This window comes from Anopheles darlingi, chromosome 2, assembly GCF_943734745.1.
Source record: "Anopheles darlingi chromosome 2, idAnoDarlMG_H_01, whole genome shotgun sequence".
NCBI lineage: Eukaryota > Metazoa > Arthropoda > Insecta > Diptera > Culicidae > Anopheles > Anopheles darlingi.
The window spans coordinates 86781902-86804404 of record NC_064874.1 but is presented as its reverse complement, the minus strand read 5'-3'; the positions used below and the strand labels follow the sequence as shown (position 1 = coordinate 86804404).

The window sequence follows — 22503 nt, the reverse complement described above, 5'->3', positions numbered from 1 at the left end:
ACACACATGCGCGTGGACGCTTTCGAATGGAATAAATTCCAGATCCCCCCGTCACTATCCTCTACCATTCTAATCTGGGCTCACGGATCAAATTTGCAACATTCCAAAGTTGCACTGATTCGACGACGAGAGCCGTACGTGCGAGATAGAGAGAGGAAGAGAGCTTCACGTCTTTCAAGATTAATGAAACTTCACCGCCGTGAAATCCGTGCCGGGCCAGGGGCCGGAACCAGGCACCGAGGGAGTGCCCCGAACGTTGCTACGAGAGTTGAGACCTGCACCTCGATGATGGCCCGTCGACCGAAAGAGTCGTCTTCTGTGTGTGTGTGTAGATCTGTGTGTGTGGGACATCAGGCAACTATCGGCACCACCAACCGACCGACCGACCGACCGACCAAACGGCCCGGCCGGTTAGGTTTGAATTTGAATTTTTGATTATAATTTGTAGACCGGAAGTCCCTGGGAGGTGAAATGTTTAATTTTGGCATAAATTACGTTAGCCTTAACTTTTGGCATTCGCGGAACTTCCTATCCAGCCCCTACGGTATGTGGTAGGGTGAGGGGGAAGGGTGAGAGCTTTCACCGAAAACTGCACCGCGGTGCACCGGTGGTGGTTTATGCTCACCTGCGCCGCCGCCGTCGACGACGACGACGACGACGACGACTGCACGCATTCAGCATTCGCACACGTACGCGCGGCGCACGACCACAGTCTCGCGTGCAGGCACACGTACAGCCGACTCGTCGTTCATTCGGTCCCACCAGATGAGGAGGCTCATGTGGTGCACCGACGAAGGAAAAAGCATCCCGACGGTCCCACGTCACCTGGCCCGGAGGGAAATTCAAACTAAAGAGAGAGAGAGACAGGGAGAGAGACAAGGAGTGAGGTAGGCGCGCAGAGTAAAATGAGGAAGCAGCATACTCAGGTGAGATGACATATGCAATGAAAAGCCAAACCCAATCTGCTGCCTGCCTGCCTGCCTGGCTGCCTGGTGGCTGCTGAAACTGATGTGTAATCATCCTACCGAGCACTGGCACACACACACACACGTACACACACATACACGCCGTGCACCTGGTACCGAGCCATTGTTTGATGGTGAATGGTGGTTGGCTGCTGGCACACAAAATCATACGTCGACGCATGAATATGTTCCGAGATCTTAACCTCCTCGTCCATACGTGTCCGGTAGAGCACTGGCTGGCGGTCTGGGTGGGGCGGGGAGGAGTGGTGTGGGAATTTGCGTGAATTTTCATCAAGCCAGCCGCTTCCGTGTTGAGCGATGAACAAACGTGTGCATGACAGTGTGTGCGTGTGTGTGGATTATGCCAATTTTATCTGCTTTAAAAAAACGCGACTCCCCTGGAATGCTGTTTCTGGAATTTTAAACGAGAAAAAATGGCACAATCCGCAGGTGTGTGTGTGTATGTATGGGTACCGGTGTGTGCCTCGCTTGGTTCGGTTCGACGCAAAGACAAACAGTGGTGAAATGTGAATGCAAACGAACGCTACGCTGCGCTGCGCTACGTTGCGGTGCTGATGATGAGCACACCACGTACCAAACCAACCAACCGACCGACCGACCGACCACGACCAGGCCAGGACTCGTCTAAAAATGAATATTTTACGTTTTCGAAGAAACTTTGCGGAGGCTTCTAGCTCTTTCACTCTACCTACCTCTCTCTACCGCTCTCTCTTTACTTAGTGGCACAGCAGCAGCAGCAGTAGTAGTAGAAGCAGCATCAGCAGCTGGGCTAGTGGTGGTCTGATGCCGGTTTTGAAATGTGATGCCACAGTGACAGATTTATAATTTAGAGTAATTTACATAATGTAACTGCGATCGTGTTCTTTCCGCGCTTTGACAGCACTCTGTGTCACTTTTTGGGGCGGAAAAGTATGTTCCACCGAGGCTAGGCTGCTGCACGGAGCGGTTCCGACTTGGAGTAGCTGCCAGCTCTTGTGCTGCCTTTGTGTGTAGCGTATAAAAAATTAAAACATTCTTCTCATTTGAATTCCGAGCGCACGAAATACCGCTCATAGTTACCGTTCGTTGATCCGCCATTGACAGCTGTCAAACAAAGCTAGTAGCGCGCATCACTTTCCACTCGGCCGGAGACTCGGTTTTAGTGGAAAAATATTCCCCAAAAAATAATATGTGAAAATATGGAACGCGTTTTTGGAAAAAAAATCATTAAAACTGAAATCCCAATCCTGGCATACCCGCCAGCCCCGCCAGCCCGAGGCTCAACGTCGGTAACGATAATTTGTCTGACAGCCAAACGCTTCCGTATCGAACAAATCACCGGGCAAAGGCAGCGAATGGCAGCGAAGGTGATATAAATCTGTCCCATAATCTGGCTACATTTATGCCTTCATGTTCTCGTTGCTCAACGCTTCCTCTCGTGTTCCCCCCTCCGTTTGGCTTCTCGCATGATCGGCGACGGTACTGGCGCTGAGAAATGGGAAAACGGTTGAATGGGTTTTTTCTCCCTCATGCCTTGTAGCTGATCCGAATGGTCGATGCAGCGTAACACATTTTTTTCCGCTGGTCATGGTTCTGGTCCCTCCCCCTTTGGATTCCTCTACAACCTCGCAAACCGGACAGCGCAACGGCGTTTCAATTTATTCAGATTTAATGACCAAAGCTGGGACAGTATTGAGAATTATCGGTTTTTACTGTCTCGCCTCCAGAACCAGGTTCCGTGTTTCGTCCGTACGTCGAGGATAAATGTACGGCAAAGTGCCACTCCTCTGGTGTCTCGGATCGTCCATCGGGCCTCGCACCGTGGCCGTGTCTGGGCCATTCCCCCTTCCCCCATTCGGGAGGGAGGTTGTGCAAAATTGTGCATAAATTGAATTTCGATACGAATTTAATTACGATAATCTGTGCTAGTGGGCCGGAAGGAATGAAACCGACCAGCCAGTCCCTCCGCTTTCCCTTTTGGTCGAGACACATCCAGGACATCCAGGGAGGCAACTCCCTCCCGCGATCGCGCGCGATCGATACTCTCGTATCCTGCTTCCGGGGGGAGTGTTTTTCCCCGAAAAAAGCTAATCCTTTCGAGAGAGGGTGTCCGGCCTGCGAGCCTTTTAAACATTCGCCAGGATCTGGTTTCCTATGCCTCCCCCTGGCCGCTGATCGATATCCAATTGAATGCTGATTCCGTGTCATTCCATTCGGCAAATGGCCATCAAATGCTTACCACGATTGGAGTGTTGGGTGGTGGTGGTTGTTGGGGGCGGATCGGATAAACATTGCCCCTCCCCCCGTCGGCACTCGAGTGCCGAATTCAGAGGACATGCCATCGTATTTTGAAAAGAGGGAGTCGCTGTTTCCATTCCAATCCGAATGGGTTGACCTGTTGCGAAACAGGTTCCGGACCGGACATTTCGTGGGAGAAATGTTCGTGAATGAGAGAGATAGAGAGAGAGAGAGAGAGAGAACTGCGAGGTGAATTGCGACGGGGTCACCGAAGAGATTAATCTAAAATCGATAGTGCATGGTGCGTTCCCAGTTGCCCGATGCGTGAGGCTCCATTTTGGGGTAAATGGCATGGCGTGTTCAAAGGATTGTGCTGACCGTGGGGTGGTTGGTTTGGGTTCGCAATAATCCAAATGAGGTCCTTCCTCCTCCCGCCGGGCCTTCGAAACTTCAATCTCACTATATCCATTTTCACGTTTCTCGTTGCAGCATGGATTACGTTAGTTTGGGCTGTTGCACGCTGGCCTTCGTGCTGTACATCAACACACTGAACGCCGGATTCGTGTACGATGACAGGTGAGTTTGCGTAAAATCTATTTAGCAGTTCTACTTCAACCTTGCAGCACTGAACTGGCCAACTAGGCTAGTAGATACATGAGCTGGAGCTGGAAGCTCGATATGATGAAATCAGAGACAATTCACCGAAAACGCTTCTTCTACGTAGGATAGCTTCCGATTTTGTGCCAACATCACAATCAGTACTTTAAAAGAATCAGCTCGTTACTGCTACTGCTGCTGCAGGTAGTAACAAGCTAGGAGTTCTTGGAAGTCGACGCTGAAATACGCATCGGTAGCAGCGCGGCTGAGCTCCTTATCGTTCGCCAAATCCCCGGCAGCCATAGACTTGTGGAGAAGCGCTTCCGATGAATCCGACAAAGTGAAACTCTCAGCATGCGCCCACACACACGCACAGTCTGGTCTTACACGCGGCGAGTCTGAAATGCAAAATACTCATTAGACTAATCCGAAGGGCGTCGGTGCTCGAGTGCCAGACGAGTACCCGTGCTTCGGGGCAAGAACGGAAACAAGTGAGACTTGCGCTTGCTTTCGGTTTCGACCGTGCATGGTATCAACTTTAAAGAGACAGACAGAGCGAGAGAGAGAGAGAGAGAGAGCGCGCAAAAGAGAGAGAGAGAGAGAGAGAGAGAGAGAGAGAGAGAGAGAGAGGACCAATGGCGATAAATTGAATTCTAATTCATGTTGTTAATTTACTGTGTTATATCAATCCCTGCGCAGAAGGGTCTCTGTATGTGTGTGTGCGTGTGTAGAGAGGGAGAGAGAGATACTGAAAGGCTCTCGATCGATTGCTGTGACAATATGATGGGGTGTTTTGGTTCGTCTCAATTCATTCCACATTCCCGGTAGAGAGAGAGAGATGGATTCCTATTAAACTGGACACAATAGTGCTGTCAAACGATTGGATTCCTCCATCATGGTTCCAATGAAAACTTATGATTGCTGAACGCATGAAATGGTACACGACCGAGGAAAACCACAAATGAAATGCTATTTGTCGGAACCGGAGGAATGCCAACCATCCTAGGATTGCCTCGACTGCCGCAAGCCAGGTGTACAGTTTAGCTTCTCGGAAATTCGGAAACATCTTTCAATTTCGTTATATTCAAAATTCCGACCAACAGACCAACGATTTTATGTGTCTTCTCCTAAGAAGTCGATCCGGTTCGTCGAAATACAAACGCAATGGCTTCATGGCCACACCGTGGTTCTATTTTACTCCGGTTCCACTCAGGTTCAGTCACTCGATGGCGACAGTTTTCGACAGCGACAGGGACAGGAGTGTCCATAAGTAGATAAGTACATTAGGAAGATTTATATTCAAATAAACCATGCTCGCACCGCATAACCGGAGCACATAATAGATTATTCACTGTATTATCGCAGACGTAGCCGTCAGTTACTTCGGCACACCGAAGGAGGCCAGGCCAGGCCAGGAGCTGGTCGGTCAGACGCTGGGTCGTTGGTCGGTTGAAATGGTTATTATTTCATCGCTTCGGGATTATTTCTGGTCTTTCTTGCGGTTTTTGTGCGGACCGTTGCGTTGAAAAGCGTACCGCACGCCGCACGCCACACACCGCGCGTCTCACGAGATTTTGGGGCGCACCAACCACCGTACGATGGTCCCCGGGTAGGTGTAGACCCTTGGAAGGAGCAGGCCTACCACACACACATACAAACACAAATAGGAGAGGCGCACTGGAGGGAAATTCCATTTATCTTCCACACAAACACCCCAAAAAGGTGGCTTTGCGGTAACTTCTGACACACATACGCACACACACTCTCTCACACATATACTGCCTGACAATCTCTGACGCTCGTTGGTCTGATAACGGTGTGTCATTGAATTGGTGAGGTAGGAGGGGGTTTACAGGAGGCCTCCCTCCTCCTGCCCCCAAACGGGAGCCACAAAACCCGATCGACCGTACACACCTGGAACATCGTTAACCAGCATGGAAGGAAAGCAGCAGTGAGGTGAAGGTGTTTCTGTGGCTTAAAAGAATGTTAGATTTGTGTGCCTCGGTGTGTGTGTGCGATTTTGGGTGTCGATCCTCGTTGGTCCTGCTTCACCTGCCTTCGAGTTCCGGGGCCCAGCGACAGCACCTTTTACGGAACAAGCTGTAAGCAAGCTGCTATAGTTGGGCGTCGTCGAGGTGTCGTCGGTTTAAACCGTCGTCACTTGTTCCCTACCCCCGGGGGCCAAAGGTGGGACCGGTTATTATTGTTTTAAAGTGTTTTTTCACATATTCATCCGGGAGGGCGGTCGGGAACGAATCTAAGGTTGGCTTCCGGTTACCGCAACATGGCGTATGGTTTACCGGGACCCCTTGAGGGAGGATGGAAGTCAGGTATCTGTTAGTGTTGGATTCGTTTTGGGGGGAGTAAACATTAATTTTCCCGAGCCTCGTTAAATGGAGGTTCAGCTGCAGTGTTGATAAAATATTAAATCAGAAAATACTTCAACGATGAATGTTGTTGTTGTTGTTGTTGTGGTACCAGCGTGGTAACCAGAACCCAGAGCATTCCGGCACTCAATGAAGCCCTAATTATCGGGGAGCAGCATGGCGACAGAAGATTCAATTAGTGGGGAAGAACATTCTATTTTTGTGTCCGTTCGAAGAAACTCCATTGGACAACAGCAACAACATTTTAATTGCGTACTTATTTGGGTAAACTGTAATTAGCAGGAATTTAATTGCTATCCGTCGGCAGCTCGGTTCTATTTGGATTGGAAAGCCACTTCTCCTCTTCCTCTGGAACCTATTAATAAGTCAGGAGGCATTTTCCTATCGACGTTCGCACACAGCAACTGATTGTGCCTTTCAATTTTTGATCCCTCTCTGCTACATGACACAACAGAGAAGTTGTCCTCGTATCAGGAGAGACTTGCAGACCGACAGCTACTAACAGCACGACACCTCGGTAGATGTAACCAGTGGACCGTAGCGGTGTTGTCCTGTGGAGCAGAACATCACAAAGCCCTATCAGAGGAGGAGGCCGATGAAAGACAAGGTTTACAAAAGGCGTCAATGGAACACCTGCAATGCGGTTCGGTCGGGAACATTACGGTCCGTAGCCACTACGTAGACCGTGCGTGTGTCGGTGTGTGTGTATGTGCGCTGGCCTGTATTATATAGATATGACCGGAAAGAGCAAAAGAGTTCTCATTATGAGTCGAGGAAGCTGTGCGTGTGCTGATAATAAAAGGACAACTTTTTCTCCACCATTCTGGACCTGGGGGTTTGGGTTCGTCTCGCAACGACGAGTTGGTTTAGATGGCTAATTAATGACGCCAGTAGCAACCGTACCCGGGGGCAGATAGATACAGAGACAGCCGCACACCAGACCACCAGGATGATACGCTGTGACCAACCCATTGGCAGCGCATAGCACAGCAGGTTATGCTAGCGCACGAGGCACAATGACGTGAAAGGACGTGTAAAAGAATGGTTCGCCCATTTTGCTCCATTCGATACACGATACGCACACACACACACACATACATACATACACTGCGCTCCACTTGCGCTCCCTATCGCTGGGTGCAAAAGGATCTCATTAATCGTTATGGACTGCCATTTGATGTTCGCTTGTAACGCGATACATGGCGCGCCGGATGGAGGGTAATGTTCTTGCCGGTGAGGTGGACGTGCCGCGCGCACGCTGGAACGCGTTAAGGGGTGGCCATCGCCGATAATGGATTAGGCAGCGAAAGAACAAATTTTTAATGAGCGAAACAACACCAGCGTACAACAAGTTGCGGTGCAATGGCGTCCGTTCCAAAATAATTGGAACATTAATTGAACATCAAACTCACCGAGTGTGCAAATCGAATAACAATTTACACAGCAACTTGTTCGTGCTTTTAAGCATTGTTGCTGGTGCAGCAAGTAAATAGCAGTTCGAAGAAACATACAAATTGTTCGCACAATCCAATGAAATTTCTTATTTTCATGCCGGAATGTTCGTTTACGGAATGCGAGCGTCCACCATAGAACAAAGCCTATTCTAACACACACACACGCATCCACTCGCGTACCTGTCAGGACGTCAAAAGCCTTGTTTCGATGCCCGGCTCGGTTTACGGAGTGCCCAACGGCTCCATTCCACTTTTCTAGTCACCGATAACCAGGCGCCTCCATTTGTTCGCTGCGCTAGTTGCTAATAGAGCCGCTGAAAGGTACGTTCTTCTAGGAATGCGGCCCCTCCACATTTGATGTCCCCATTCCCGAGGTCCCTGTCATCTAACTGACATGTTTTCGCTCCACACCCTTCCCCGCAGTGAACTCGCCAGAACAATATGCTCACCGACCAGCGGCGCTTTAACTCTTTGTTTTTTCCTCCTGCCCCCCCAAAAAAAAAACAGCAACCGGCCGGGCTCGGCGTGTACCCGGAGCGTGTGCCCGGAGCGTGTGCTTTCAACATTGATAAACTATTCAATTGAACATGGAAGGAATGTATCAGCGAGCACAAATCAAACGAGCAGCAACAGCGACAGCGACAGCGCCGCTCTCTGTGGTAGTGGGGTGTGGGAGAAACAACAAGAAACGTACCTCCTCGTTCACTTGGCTGAATATGCCACCGGGAGAAAGAAAAATGGCCAATTGAATCAAACCAGCCATGAGCCGACTGCTCACGGGGTGAATGTTTCAACCACCGCGCCATCATCATCATCATATGGACTGGGTTGATGTAGTCGACGGACCGTTGTTATCGCCGATACAGAGTGGTAAGAGAGAGAGGGGTTGGTGGCCAGAATGAAACGACATGGCGTATGCTGCCACCGGTCCAATCAGATCGGTGACCATGTCGGGAACAGCAAGTACACGGATAGAACATGAAATCTGATCGAACGAACCAACGAACGAACGAACGAGTTGTTGCTGTGTAGTGCCGCCGCCATTGGCGGATCGGACGGATAATGATGATAAAATAATTCGGCATATTTGTGGCGTCCTTCTCTTCTGTGTGTGTGGTTCCAGCCTGGCTCGAGCCGGCTCGGTCTGGTCCGGTACGGCCCGGCATACACCGGTAGTTTGATGGTCGATGGGCTCATAAATCATCGACCGATCGGTCGATTATTAACCAACAGACGATAAACAGACGTTTACCTGGCACGTGCGTGCGTCTGTGTGTGTATATGTGTGTGTGTGTGTGTGATTGACTAGTAAGGTTGTTTACGAGAGCTGATATCGAACTTCTACTGGTGGTGGAGAAAAGAATGCGGAAAACAATTTGTCGGCTAAATGTTATCAGGAGCTGCAGCATTGATCACATTGAAGTGATTGGTGACGCGTGATTTATGTTGATTTAATCATAACGCCTGTCAGCACTCAGTCTGAGCTGCTTTTATCAGCTTTATATTCAAATCATCTAACCTTACGAACACAGCCAAACCGTTTGGACTGCCAGAGCCAGAACCAAACAGCCAGACACAGCCAAAAGGAAAAGTCAAACGAATGTCGAGATGCTCGCTGGTAAAGACATAATTTTCCAGACATTTCTCATTCGTTTCTGATTTCTTGATCTACTACTGCTACTACCAGCAGCGGCACCAGCAGCAGGAGCAGCAGCAGTACCACCACAAGTTCAACATGTTGCTCCCTCTGCCAAAAGATGAAAGACCGTCCGATGATAGGAAGCAGTGGCCTTGGTGTGTCTGCTGGTTCTACTGCTGGTAAGGGATAAGGCATCAGCAGACTCTGCAGACTTCATTTCTCACTCTCGAATGAATGCGCTGCGCGTGTGTATGTGTGTGTGTGTGTTTGGGACTGTGTCTTGCTAGATCGGTGAGATGAAAAATTAACATCGCTTTTTCCCTTCGTGCACACGAGTTTGGAGACTCCTCTGGCTCGTACATTCCCACACACCCTAGAGCCGAATTCCTTTTCTCCGGTTTGGCAATCGATTTTTCAGACACACACACACAGACAGACAGACAGATGGAACGGTAGCAGCAACGTCATGACGTACGCTTCGTACGAAGGATTCGAAGGAACGGGCCAGAGGAGGCGAGGGCAAAGTGGAAGGGAGGCGGTTTCTAAATCTGGAAACACCTCGGCACCGTTCCATCCCTACCACAGACCGCCCGACGACGTCACATAAAAACGATTCCACATTTCCTCATCCTTCGCCTCTCGGCAAACCTTCACAGAAACGGAATGCAGAATGTCTCGGATTTCGGTGCGATTTTGGTGGCTCTGTTACAGCAGACAACACCAGCACCAGCACCAGCACCAGAAGCACAAGCAGCAGCACCAGTAGCAGGAGCGTAACCGTAACAGCCGGTAGCAGCCTTGCCTCGTTCGGCGGTGACTTCTTCCATTCTTTTGCGCCCGGTATTATTTTCCTATAAAAGCAATCTAATGACAATGATTGATGAAAATTATGATCTAATGCTACTCGTAGCGTACCACATACACACACACACACAAGGGGCAGCGGTAGAACACGGTGATGGCACGGTGATGGTGCGCTGCTGCGCACAGCTCGAATGAAATATGTTTTCTGTGGCCTTTTTCGGTTGCCACGACGTGCAAGCGGTCGTCGTCGTCGTCGTCGTCGTCGTCGTTTGCTGGCTGCCAGTAATCCAGGCCACCATCACCACCACCACCACCACCAGCTCGGAGAAGGATAAACGGATCGCACGAAACGAAACGAAAACTGTTGTCCAAATTAATAACGATAGCCCTCTCCCGTTCGGTACCGGACGGCGGTATCTTGATATCACGTTAAGACGATTTATTTCCAGATCGGAACCAGAACGGAATTTGCTTGATGACGAGTTGGCATTTCGGCGCTTTGGCGGTGGCGGTGGCGTACACGGTCAGGACGGTCAGGCCGGTGCGCTCCTCCACTCCCATCACCCGCTCCCGTGTTCACTGTTTTAGAGACGACCTAGCAGTGGACCATTTTCGTGCGATTCCGGCCAGCGATCGTATCGCGTCGCTCACGGTTTGCGTCGAAAGACCGTCGGCCCGCTAAAGGATAAAATCCAGAGTGCCAGCAGCGGAGAGGTCATTTGTCAGGAAATGGTCGTCTCCGGTCCCTTGGGAGGGGTATGACGGGGGCCGGGCATCGAAATTGATGGACAAAAGAGGAATTGTTTAGGAATGAATTCCCATTCCCGCATGCCATCCGCTTGGGGTCCGTGGTATGAGCTCGCTGGTGGAATGTAATCGTAAAAGCGATTTTATGGACCCGATAGCGAGCTCGATGCGCGGAGGCCTATTAGTTGCTTAGTTGCCTCCCTCCCCCTTTCCCCTTCCCCGGCTGCCATAGTTTTTAAGATAACAATGCTCCGGCTTCCCTACAAGCTTTTGGTAATGGTTTGGCCCCTGTCTGCTGCGGAAACGGATAGTTCACTCCTGAAGGACACGCAACCGATACCGATGCTCGTATCGAAATAGGGGCCACCGATCAACAGTTCGTTTCTTGGGCAACAACAGCAACAGTTACCCTTTTCGCCTCGGTTTTGCGGTTGCGTCTTGTGCGTGAGGTATGCGTTCGTGAACCACCGGAAGTGCGCCGGACATCGTGCAGCGCGATAGAATGCCGATTAAATATCCAACATTTGTGAAGCAACGAAGCAAAAGGAAGGGATTAAACGTTAGAAGCAATGTCCGCAGTGTTCGTGCACCAAAAAAGGGGATTACGTTTGTTAAATCATTGATCAAGAAGCCTTATCCGGGTGAAGTTGTAATCCCCTCACTCCCTCGAGGTGCTTCAGTTAATAGCTTTCATCTTAATCTAGCGCGGAGTAAGTCGCCTCCAGAGAACTGACTGCTTACTCTTTCACCATTAAGCACTGATTAACGCCTTTCTTTGGGGAAGGCACCGAAAATGAACAACGCAACATTCTAATCCGGAGCACCGTCTCTCGCTCTGGCTCTCTGCTCGTTATTTGTGGAAAATATTTATCCAACGCGCCCAGTTGAGCCGCCCTTGCAGATCACTCAGAGAACCGAAATTCGGATCGGATTCTGGATTTTTTTTCTCTTCTCCTCCGGTCCAGGACGGTTCGTCCAGCACGTCCGCGTGGTGTCGATCGCTTAAGCGCCTAGCTAAACGGCTGGACTAAGTTGCTACCACTTACCGCACTCACTGGACGCCGAAAGCAGAGGTCTTATCTTAATCGATTTAATGTGGTCAATTTATTTGTCGCACCGGGAGCACCACTCCCGGGGTCACGTTTCACGTCTAAGCACATCTCGACGGAGAACGCTCATTTGTCCCGCGACCAAACGGCGCGTCCAACCGAATGCCGGTATGCCGTTCGCCGTTCAAGTGGTGGTCGCCGAGCAATTGGCAACCATCACTAAGGACCGTTAATTCCTGTGTAATCTCGTCGAGATTAAGCACAAACACTTAATTCCGATAAACGGGAAAGCATGGAAAGAACAGAGGGGGGCTGAAGTTTCGCCGTGGCGGTCGTGTTTGTTGTTTCAGGCACGATTTACACTTGATGCCGACTCGCTGGCTGGCTGGCTGGCTCGCTGCCACCGTTCATTTCCGTTTCCGTTACGTTTCATTTGATGTTTTCTTCGGGACCTTCGGAGCCCTGAGCGTTTCCGCCCTTCCCCGTTGTTTTTGCTGGAAGATAAATATTTGCTCGGAACCCGCTAATCAAAACGAGCAGCCAGCAGCCAGCCAGCCCACCAGCCCATCGGGTTCATCTTAAGCGAGAAAAAAGAAAGGGGGTGAGCGAGGGTCAAGTGGCCAACCGGAAGTGGATTTCGCTGCCCGGAGCAACCGAAGAAAGCGGGAAAATGGGGAAAAAGAAATAGAATAATGGAATATTGGAATCGGAACACCAGGCCCCACCATTTGTGTGTCTGTGTGTGTGAGTGGTGGTATGCGAAAAATGAAAGGAAATTAAATCCTAATTAAATCAAATCGAAGGAAGCCTCGGCAGGCTACTCACAATCGATGCCCGCTGGCTGACAGAAGAGGATTAAAAGTTCGTTTGCCCGTTCCCGGGTTTGGCCCCAGCTCTGGTGCCTTCCTTATCATTCCATCGTTCTTCAACTTTGACTACTCATCCTGTCTCCCTCTCTCTTTCTGCACAAAATTTGAATTATCCTTAGCAACCATCGACGAATCGATGTTTTTGATTTCCACCTTTTTCGTAAGATTGCAATTGATTCTCGATCAACGTTGACGTTGCCGTAGCAACCGGACTCTCGTTTTTCAATTATTCTACCGGGAATACTACTTGAATCATTCGCCCGGACGCTTTGAAATCATATTTCCTTTCGCACCGGCACAGGATGACAGTTCAGATGACGTTTTGGATTAAAGCAGCTGGAGGTGAAAATGGAGATTCTTTTCTCTCTCTATCTCTTTCTTTGACCCTCTATCTTTCTGTCTGTCTGCCTGTCTGTCTATTCGCTTATCGAATAGAGCCACATTTGTGAGAAACACTGAATCATTGTGCGAAGGAAAAGTGATTCCATTGAATTGATCACACCTCGCTGGTCCTCCCCCTCCCCGCCGGCAAATGAGCTTAATCGTGCAGCAAAATCAAGTGAAAGCGGCCAACAATCCGCCTTCCGGATCCTCCCCTCCCCACCAAACAATCAAACCATGACAACGACAACGATGTCGATACCGATGCCGGGCGATGGGTTGGCTTATCATTTCATTACGAAGGATTCGCTTTTTTTTTCCTCCTGCGACCCGATTGTCGAATGCCGCACACAGTCACAGCAGCAGCAGCAGCAGCGCCTTTCACCGTCTCATGCTTATCTCGTCATACACAATTGCTCGCCGGGAGATGCTGGTCAAGCGGAAAGCCGACCTCCACACACACACCCACACACACGCACATGGTGGCGTTGATCTCTGTTCGTTGGGGCAAAGTGGCGGAAAAATTATCCGCAACTCACTCCCAACCGTGGCTGGCATGCTGGCTGGCTGGCTGGCTGGCTGACTGGCTAATGTTTTCAGAGGGTGAATGGAAGGTGAAGCCAGGGGTAGTGAGCCCCAAACTTTGATGTTCGAGATTTTACGCCGTGTCATGGTATTCGCTTCATTCCATTCCTCTCTCTACTTCTTCTGCAGCTTTTCCAACAGATCTTTTTCGGTCTTTCTTGGTGGTCACTTCCCCTTTCCCCGCTGTGTTCACCCCTCTTGCCATCACACGGGGGTGTCAATGAAGGTTCCAGCCATTTTCTTCGCGTTTTACTTGTCCACCTTTTCTTCCATTTTCGTTTTTGCTCGCTTTGTTTTCCCGCAAACACACAAAAACGAGAAAGGCGCGACGCGACACGACGACGCGATACAGTGCCACGCGGTCACGGGGAGCGAAAGGCGCACCGGACCTAGATAGCGATCAGAGCAGAGCTGTGTGGAGGTGGTGGAAAAATACGAAGAATCCCCTTTTTTTTGGGCTCCGGGTTTTTGCTCCAGTCAAGCGCGCAACCTCCCACCGCCTAAGCTCCGGAGCGAGCGAGCGAACGAACGAGTGGAATCGAGCCGGAAAAACCGCAAACGCCACCACCACCCAGTGAAGCGACGGTACCCAACCTCCGCAGCCTTGCTCCTACGACATGGCCTCGCTCCGGTGGTGTCGGATGTCTTTTCTTTTCCGCACCCTCGATGACGAAGCCATTTTTCCCTTTTATGAAACGGCACGAATTGTTAAACGAGCGAGCAGAAATTACCCACACAATCGCGCGGTGTGTGTGTGAATCCCAATCCAGCGAGTGCTGGTACGAGGTGTGCACAAAATGCCGCCTTCTAATGCGGGGCTGAAGCTCCGAAGCTGATCGACAATGCGAATGGCATTTTCCTTCACGTCGCAATCGAAATGAATAATAAAGGAAATGGATGATTCGTGAGTCTTTATCGGGTTGTGGGAGGGGAGGGGGAGAAGGTATTTTCACATCAAGTGAAAGGGGGGAGTGGGTGTTTCGCAAAATACAATAAGAATTTAATGTCAATATCCCGATATCGTCGGTAGAGCGCCGCCATTATTATCGAACAATGGGAAGCACTAAAAGAATTGGGACTAGTCCAGGGGAAAACCATAGAGCATCGATGATGCTGCCTTCGCTTTCAATCATTGATCAGCCTTTCGCTAATTTTCATTCAATCGCGAACCGGAATGGCCACCGTCCTATCGGAGGCCATCATGTTGCAAGAAGAATGTACCCATTTTCCTAATGAAAATGGTGCGTTACGGAGCGGGGGCCGACGGTTCGCTCGTCGGCGCCGCAGTGGCCGGGGTGGGGAGGGGTCCCTTTTTACGACTTCGCATTTCTATTGGATCGAGGGAAATGAAGGAGAGCGAGAGATGAAGGGAAAGAAACAAGAGAGGGGAACCATTTGCTGATTCGATAGAACATCATTGTTTCACATTCCCGATTGCCGTTTGGGCCGCGCTTAAGAGCATTGGCATCTCGCCGCTCGAGGAACAGGTTACAAAGGTCAGCCCGAAGACACCCGGCGGCTCCCGGGGCTTTCTTTTCTACTAAGGGCGCTTCTTCAAAAGTCAGCAAACTTTCTTCGCTCCCTTTGCACCGTCTCTTTCTTTTGCACTCCTGCTCCTTACTCTTCTCACTCCCTTCGTGGCATTGACATTCGTTCGGAGTTGTTTTCGCTGTTCTTGCACGCGCATTTCCCTCTTCCCCCTTTTTTTCGCTCGTGCTTTTTATGCGAAGCGAAAGCTTTGCCTCAGTAGCCCCCGGTGTGGGGTCGGTCCGTTCCGTTCCGTGTCGGATCGAGCAAACAGCGAAATGAGCACCGGGCGGGCACCGTCCACGAAGCTACCACCACTACGGCCACGCAACGGCCACGGTTCAGGCATCTTAACGGCGGTGAAAAGGTATAAAATCATTAAGGCAACGTAATTCTTTTGTTGCGCCGTGGCCGAGCAGCCGATACTGAGGCACGCCGACAGGGTGGAGGAAAAAAAGGGGAGGAAAACGAAAAAAAAAGGGAAAAGCACGGCAGCAAGTAAAACTAACGGACTGACAGTAAAACGTCAAAGTGATAGGAAACGACTACGGCGGTGACGACGGCGACGACGACGACGCTAAAGTTGAGTCGTTGGAAAACTTTGCTTTTCCTTGGCGCTAGTGTGCGAGCGTAGGAGCATCGTTTTTGTCGCTGTTGCTGTTGCTGGCTGGTTGGCTGACTGGCGGTTGGTGGTTTCTTTAACTTCCTGCTCGTTTGCTTGTTGCTCGTGAGCTAATAAGACGACGCAGAACGCGGCCATGACGCTTTTCTTTTATTGCCTTTCTCTAGTAGCCTCACGGGACACCAACAACCGATTCTTCAAAGGGCTTCCAACGGTGCGGTGGAAATGTAATGAAAATCTGAGGAAAGGAAAAAAAGTTTAGAACCACCAATCAGTGGAGCATTTCACTCGCTAGTGAAACTTTCGCAAGTTTTTCATCGTGTTGATGAAAATCGGCCTGGGTTTAAGTAGCTCCGAGGGTCGAGCAATCGATGTTTTTGTCACCTACAATTCATTTCGAGTTGTTTCATTTATGAGTTATTCTGGTACTACTTCCTATTGCGCCAGTAACACTCCATCAGTGACATTCAGTTCAAAACGTTTACATAACCGAGTTCAGGATTACGTCAAAAGGTCATGGCTTACTCTGCTCGGCTCCTGAATATTACTTAAACTGCAAGAGCGACTGTTACGCCTACTTTGATAATTAAATTTCGTCCTTAGAAGTAGAAGGATACAGAATACGCGTTAGCAATAATGATGTCATCGCTGCATCTGATCCCTACCGTACGAAGAGTATACCACTAACAACCGGAGTTGCTCATTACCTGTATCCTAAACCCTAATGCAGTTCCCTTTGCGAGACACAAGACGGTTCTGCCAATTTCGGTAAAATAACAGGCTTTAATTAAATTTTTTCATCATCCACTTCCCCCTACCCTTCGCATCCTTTTGCACCGACGGAGACTCGGCGGATTCCAATTTAAATTTTCAGCTCCATTTTCGGGAGCGGCAAGGTTCGATCGTGTGTCCGGAATGCCCCAAAACCCGCCTCAAGGTGTGCCGATACAAGGTGTCTACAACATCTCGGAAGCATCGACAACCATCCCCCCCCCGCCCGCGTCTACGGTGGCAGCACTAACCCCTCACCGAGGAATTGTTTTGCTCCGTTGGTGCTCTCGTGTTTCTCTGGAAGACCACAGCACAGCACGCAACCCCTCCCCGGTGCCGGGGGGTGCTAGATTCCGTGTTTCCTGTGTGTCGGTGTAACCGTGTGTGTGTGTGTGCTTGTGTTTGGTTGGTATTGACACCCGGACGCCCCCGAAAACCCACCTCCTTTTCCTCGCTGGTTGGTTTGTGCAAACGGGAACGGCACCACCACCGGTACGATAACAGTTCACCAGACGTCGATGATGATCCCGGAGCCCCCGCTCCTGCCACCACTTCCTCCTTCCTGAGGTTCAGCCGAATATCAGATAATTTCTTCGACGTAATCATCCTGGTAGAGAGGCCACCATGGCGAAGGAGAATACCGGCCGGCCGGCCGGTGCTCAACGCGCGCATCCTTCGACGGAAGCGAACGAATCCTTTCGATCCGGGTGCAAACACCACCCCAGCACCAGCAGCACCCCTGGTACACAATCCTCAAACTCACGGAGCACGGAGCACGGAGACGCAACCGTTTGCAATGCACACGAGGTCGAAGAAGATTGGATTCTGTGCCGTGGCGCATCCTTCCTGGCGCGGCGGCCCCAGGACCGTAGCAGGAACGGACTGAACCTCACACAACCCCCACCCCTCACCCCACCCCTGTACTAGGTTTAGTGCAACGTTTGCCCGAAAAACAGAAACGCTTCATAAAGTTGAGAGATAACAATCATTTGATTATGATTACGTTCGCCGTCTCTCTGCTACCTTCACCTCCATTTCGTTGGCACGTTCCTCACCTTTCCGTGGGTGGGGCCGTGAGCCAGACGGTGGAATGTTCGTCGCTCTAATGGGGACGCGCATTTTGTGCGCGTTTCTAGCACCAGTTTCATTCGGTTCCGTCGTGGGCGTATCCGTCGCGTTGAATGAAATTGGAGTCCTGGAGCAATGAGCGTCTAGGACCGGGACCGAAAGAACCGGCGCTATTCGTAAACAGGCGACTCCAGTTACAACCTCACCCCTTCCCCCCCCTACAGACCGACAAACTCGGGGGGTGGTCGAACGGTACAGCCGGTTTGTGGGTATTTTGTGGCCCGATTGCGGTACGATGACAACGTCCTTCCCCTACCTTACCAACGTCTTCTTCAGCTCCTGAATGATCTACGGACCGTAACGGAGGGGAGGAAAAGCCATTTGTTTGAAAAATATCAATCGCAGCAAACGCCACAGGGTTCCTCGCCTCGCCCAGTGCTCCTCGCTATTTACGCCATGTTTATCATCCCGCCTTCGAGGGCTTTCTTAGCAGAAAGCTAACCCTTTTCTTTCGGCAAACCGGAGCCGGAATTCCAGGACACTAGCGGGGCACCACTGGGGGGCGTCTTGTAATCGATACCACATTTCGGAGGTTTTGAGTAAACACACCTTTCCACCACTACCACCATCACCACCGAAACCGAGACTGAGACCGAGAGTTTGTTGACCGAGCTTGTGGTTTCAGCATTTGTTTGCATTTCGCCGGTTGGTCTAGGGGGGTTAATGGAAAACTGCCTTCGCTTAAAGCTTCCATTTTCTTCGGTTTTGCTTACCTTGGGAATCGGTAATTTGAAATCATTTTTAACATTCCACTGTTCCGGGGTGGGGTTAGTAAAGGGAAATGCTTACTTAGTGCTAATGGAGCATTCCTTTTTTTGTCTTTTCTTTCTCAGGTAACTTGGATTGGATATGCTACTAACACCACATTGTGACATTCTGCTTCTGACAGCTGTCAAACAAGGTGACTGGGCCAGACTACTGGAAGGCAATGATTTAAGTAAACCATCGATGGTACTACTAAAGCGTAAATAACGAAAGAACTTGACCATCTACTGGCTACAACCAAACCCATAATCCACACTCACAACCAAACAACAAAAAAAAAGTACCCGGGGTCACCACCAGACCTGCACGACGAGTTGATGATCCTTTTTATGACATTCGTCGCAGGAGGGGAGAGGGGAGTAATGGCATCGCGAAAAATCACGCCAGCCATAATTTTTCTCGCACAGCACCTCCCTCCCCTAGGCACACTGCTAACCCTCGCCACTTGAAAAGGGGGCCCGTAACGCAAGCGCATGTTCCGCCGGTGACATTTTGCCCTTTTTTCTGCCGAAGTTCAAGGGTTCAAGGGGCTTTTCTCTCGCCTCTCCGCCCCACCCCTTGGCCACGGCTACTAGTTTCCACCGACCACCGCCACTGGTGACAATTCGATTTCCGGTTGCGTGTGGGTGTCACTGGTGCACTGGACCACGGTGACGCCGACGCTGACGTTGGTGATGCGCGACCTCTCATACACACACACGCAAACACACGCAGACACATGCATGCATACATGAATAAGCGAGAGGGACCGTGGCGCTTATCATTATTATTCCAACATGCATTCGCGTAGATTGACAGCTTAAATAAACGATCCGCGTACGAAATGCTCCACTCCGGGCCTAGCCAAACAGTCGTTAAACAGCCATTGCCTCACTCGCCGGTCACGGTGCTGCACGGAGTCGCGCACACACACAGCCTTTGGCCGCCGCTGGGTTGATGGGCGTAAAAATGACAAAAACTGTCACAATCTCGCATCCCCCCGATGACGATGCGACACGATGCGACACGGTGACACACTCGAGCGGCTCGGTGATAGCCTTCCATCCGTGCACCGCGGTTCCCTGGCATCAGGGAACCCCCTCTCCCGCAGCATTGTTGTCGTTTACGATCGCTCGCAGCACATACCGCGCGAAAGGATCGCGGGATGAAGGACGATAAAACGGTGCAATGAGCTATCCAGATTTTGTGAGATTTTTTCTCTCCCTCTTTCGCTGCCTCTCTCTCTCGTTCGTTGCTCGGTCTGTTATCTCGGCAAGTTGTCGGCGCGCACCGCCGCTCTCCCCGCGCCCATCCCATGATGATGGCCCGCAGGATCGCGAATATCCGCGCTAACTGCATGGGACTTGTCACACGAAGCCCGAGCAAGTGTCAGTCAATCGAATGGAAAACGGTGACGGTGACGGTGCCGGTGCCACACCGGGAGAAGAGTGGAAACACTGACAACAATCGCGTCCTATGGTGTGCCCATGGCGTGATACATAAAATTTCAATCACTTTTTGGGAGAAGAATGGCGCGACCGTGCGCAGGGTGGTGGCGATTGACATTTTTGTTCGTAATCAAACCGTTCGTTATCGATGGTATTGAATTATTTTATCGCTCTCTTTCGCATCCATCGCATCCACCGTACCTGTGCCTGTGCAAGGGCTGGTTTGGTTGCTGGTATTTATGATGCCGTAACGTGTGCGTTAAAATTTAAATGATAATGAAACATTCAGTTTCACCAAAACAAAAAAGATAACGATTTAAAACGGAATACCAAAACAACGAAAATGCGACTTCCAAGTCGCCTTCTGTTCTGGCGGTTCTGTTGGTTACATAAAAAGGGAACAACAAAAATAGCGTCTGTCATGATGATGACAGAGTCTGAACGGTCACTGTATTGCCTTGCGCGACCACAAGTCAATGAATGCTTGATCACAATTAGCTTCAATCGCTTGTTCAACATTAAGAGCAATGTTTGGCCTCCCCTCACTTCATTTTCCTACACTCTGTCCCTCTTTCCTTCTGCTCTGTTCCTTCAAATATCCCGCGGTTCCTCGTTAAGGCACACGCTGTTCATTAAGTAACGATTAGCCGGGGCGCGGACATTTATCCTCGCGCTCCACAGGACCTGTCGCGGAATGGGGCACCATTTCGTCGTCGTCGTCGTCGTCGTCACCGGAATGGAATGGAATGAAATAAAATGAAATACAACACCATAAGCTGATTGTTATGGGGCCTCCTCCACCCAGTCAGTGGCTAGGAGCAGGAGCGGTAGCGAACGTGTTCCGTCCCCGTCTGTTCCGAGGCAATAAAACATTTTTGTAATTAAACATCAACAATATTTCAACGTCACACCGCGAAGAGGGACGACCAGCGGAGGGGAAGAGGCCTAGGCCATGGTTCCCTCGGACACGAGACGGAGTTCCTTGCGAAAGGACATTCAACCGCTGACGATGATAGCGCGCTCGCAGACAGGACGCTGGACACGAGTCACGAGACGAGACGCGAGAAGCAACAAACGGTTCTCCTCGATACGGACAAATATTTACCACGACAGCGACGGCGACGAAGAGGACGATGACGGTCACCTGAGGGCAGATGACGCGATGAGACGCGTCTCGTTTTTTCTGACTCAGGCCTTCTCCTGGTCTCCAGGCCACCAGGACAAACGCCCCAGGCCTAGGGGGTGTCCAGCCGTGAGGGATGAATAATTTCTTCATTAGTTAATGAGTGTCGTCCATTAGAGGTGGCGTGCTGAAGCGTTTGCCAATAAAGTACCGAACAGACCGGGGTTGGCCCCGTGGTTCTTGCATTTCCCTAACGCTAACCATAGGAGACCCCGAAGACCCGGGGGGACTTCCCATGTTCAACTGACATCTGACATTGTCCCTCTGAGCTCGCTAGGTTTTTGGCTGCCACATTTAGGCAACTTTTGGTTCATCAGTGGCGCACACCCTCAGAGCCACCTCACTGAGTCGTAATTGTGATTGTAATGTAAAGTTATTATTCATTACTTTCGGTCACGAAAGGCGCGTGCTGCTACGAATGAACTAAAAGGGAGTTGAATTAGACCTCAAGACACCTTTACTCGCCTTTCGCTCACTTCGTTTACCTTAACACGTTGTTTGTGGGCCTTCATTGTTGCTCGGATGTGTTTAATGTATTTCCTTCTTAACCTACAAACAGTTCCCTAATCCAGTTGATTGCGTTGTTGGCCGTTGATTAGTGAGCCTTCAGCGGCTCGCAAAAGTGATTCAATTAGGTGGTTAGTTGAGCATAACTGTTACCAGCATCGTGCGTGCGAGAATTCGCGGAAGGATAAGATGTTGCTTTATGCCAATGAACCGTAAACCGACACCTACCACACCAGACGATGATCCCTCCCCCACTGGCAGCAGAAAAGTGGATTCCTTAACATGTTTGTAAAACATGACTGGCAAATAACAGCTTCGCTAGCGTCGTGCAGCTAAGCAGCTTAGCAGAAGCAGAAGTTTGTCTCGAACAGAAACCGGACAGTGGCGAGCCGAAATTCGTGGGCCTGTATGGTATTAAGCCTCCGTGGGATGGCAGCGAAGACAACAATTCCCGCGATTGGCTTCTTTTCGTCATTTCGCACTCGCGGCATGCGAAGGTTGATGACTTGGAGCTGGAGTGAGCGTCGTGTCGTTAATCTGACGGTGGATTACATTTTGCGCCACGTTGATTTCCCTCGGGAAGCGCATCGTGCACGTCCTTGCCGTGTACCGTTGTGGCCATTGTCACTGGCTGGACGCTCGTCGCGTCGTCGAGTACGAGTTTTTGGTGACGAATCGAAATCGAAATCGAGAGCACACAGTCGGTCGCTCGGGGACTTGAACACCTGATACAGAGGGTGCAAGAATGTGTTTTTTATTGTTTCTTTTAGTATGAATTCTGCGCGACAAGCAGGCCGGACCCATGGCCATGGTGGAACGTAGCAAACCATGAAATTGCTTGGAATTGCTAAAGCGTTC

The 22503-nt window shown here is 50.4% G+C and overlaps 1 protein-coding gene across 1 annotated transcript in view; it reads left to right on the top strand.

Moving 5' to 3' along the window:
* LOC125952827 (protein O-mannosyl-transferase TMTC2) overlaps positions 1–22503 on the top strand; it is a 125318-nt gene that overhangs the window by 8012 nt on the left and 94803 nt on the right. Inside the window, exon 2 of the mRNA XM_049682559.1 lies at positions 3693–3779. Within this exon, the coding sequence (XP_049538516.1) occupies positions 3693–3779 (87 nt within the window). The remainder of the gene's footprint in view (positions 1–3692; positions 3780–22503) is intronic.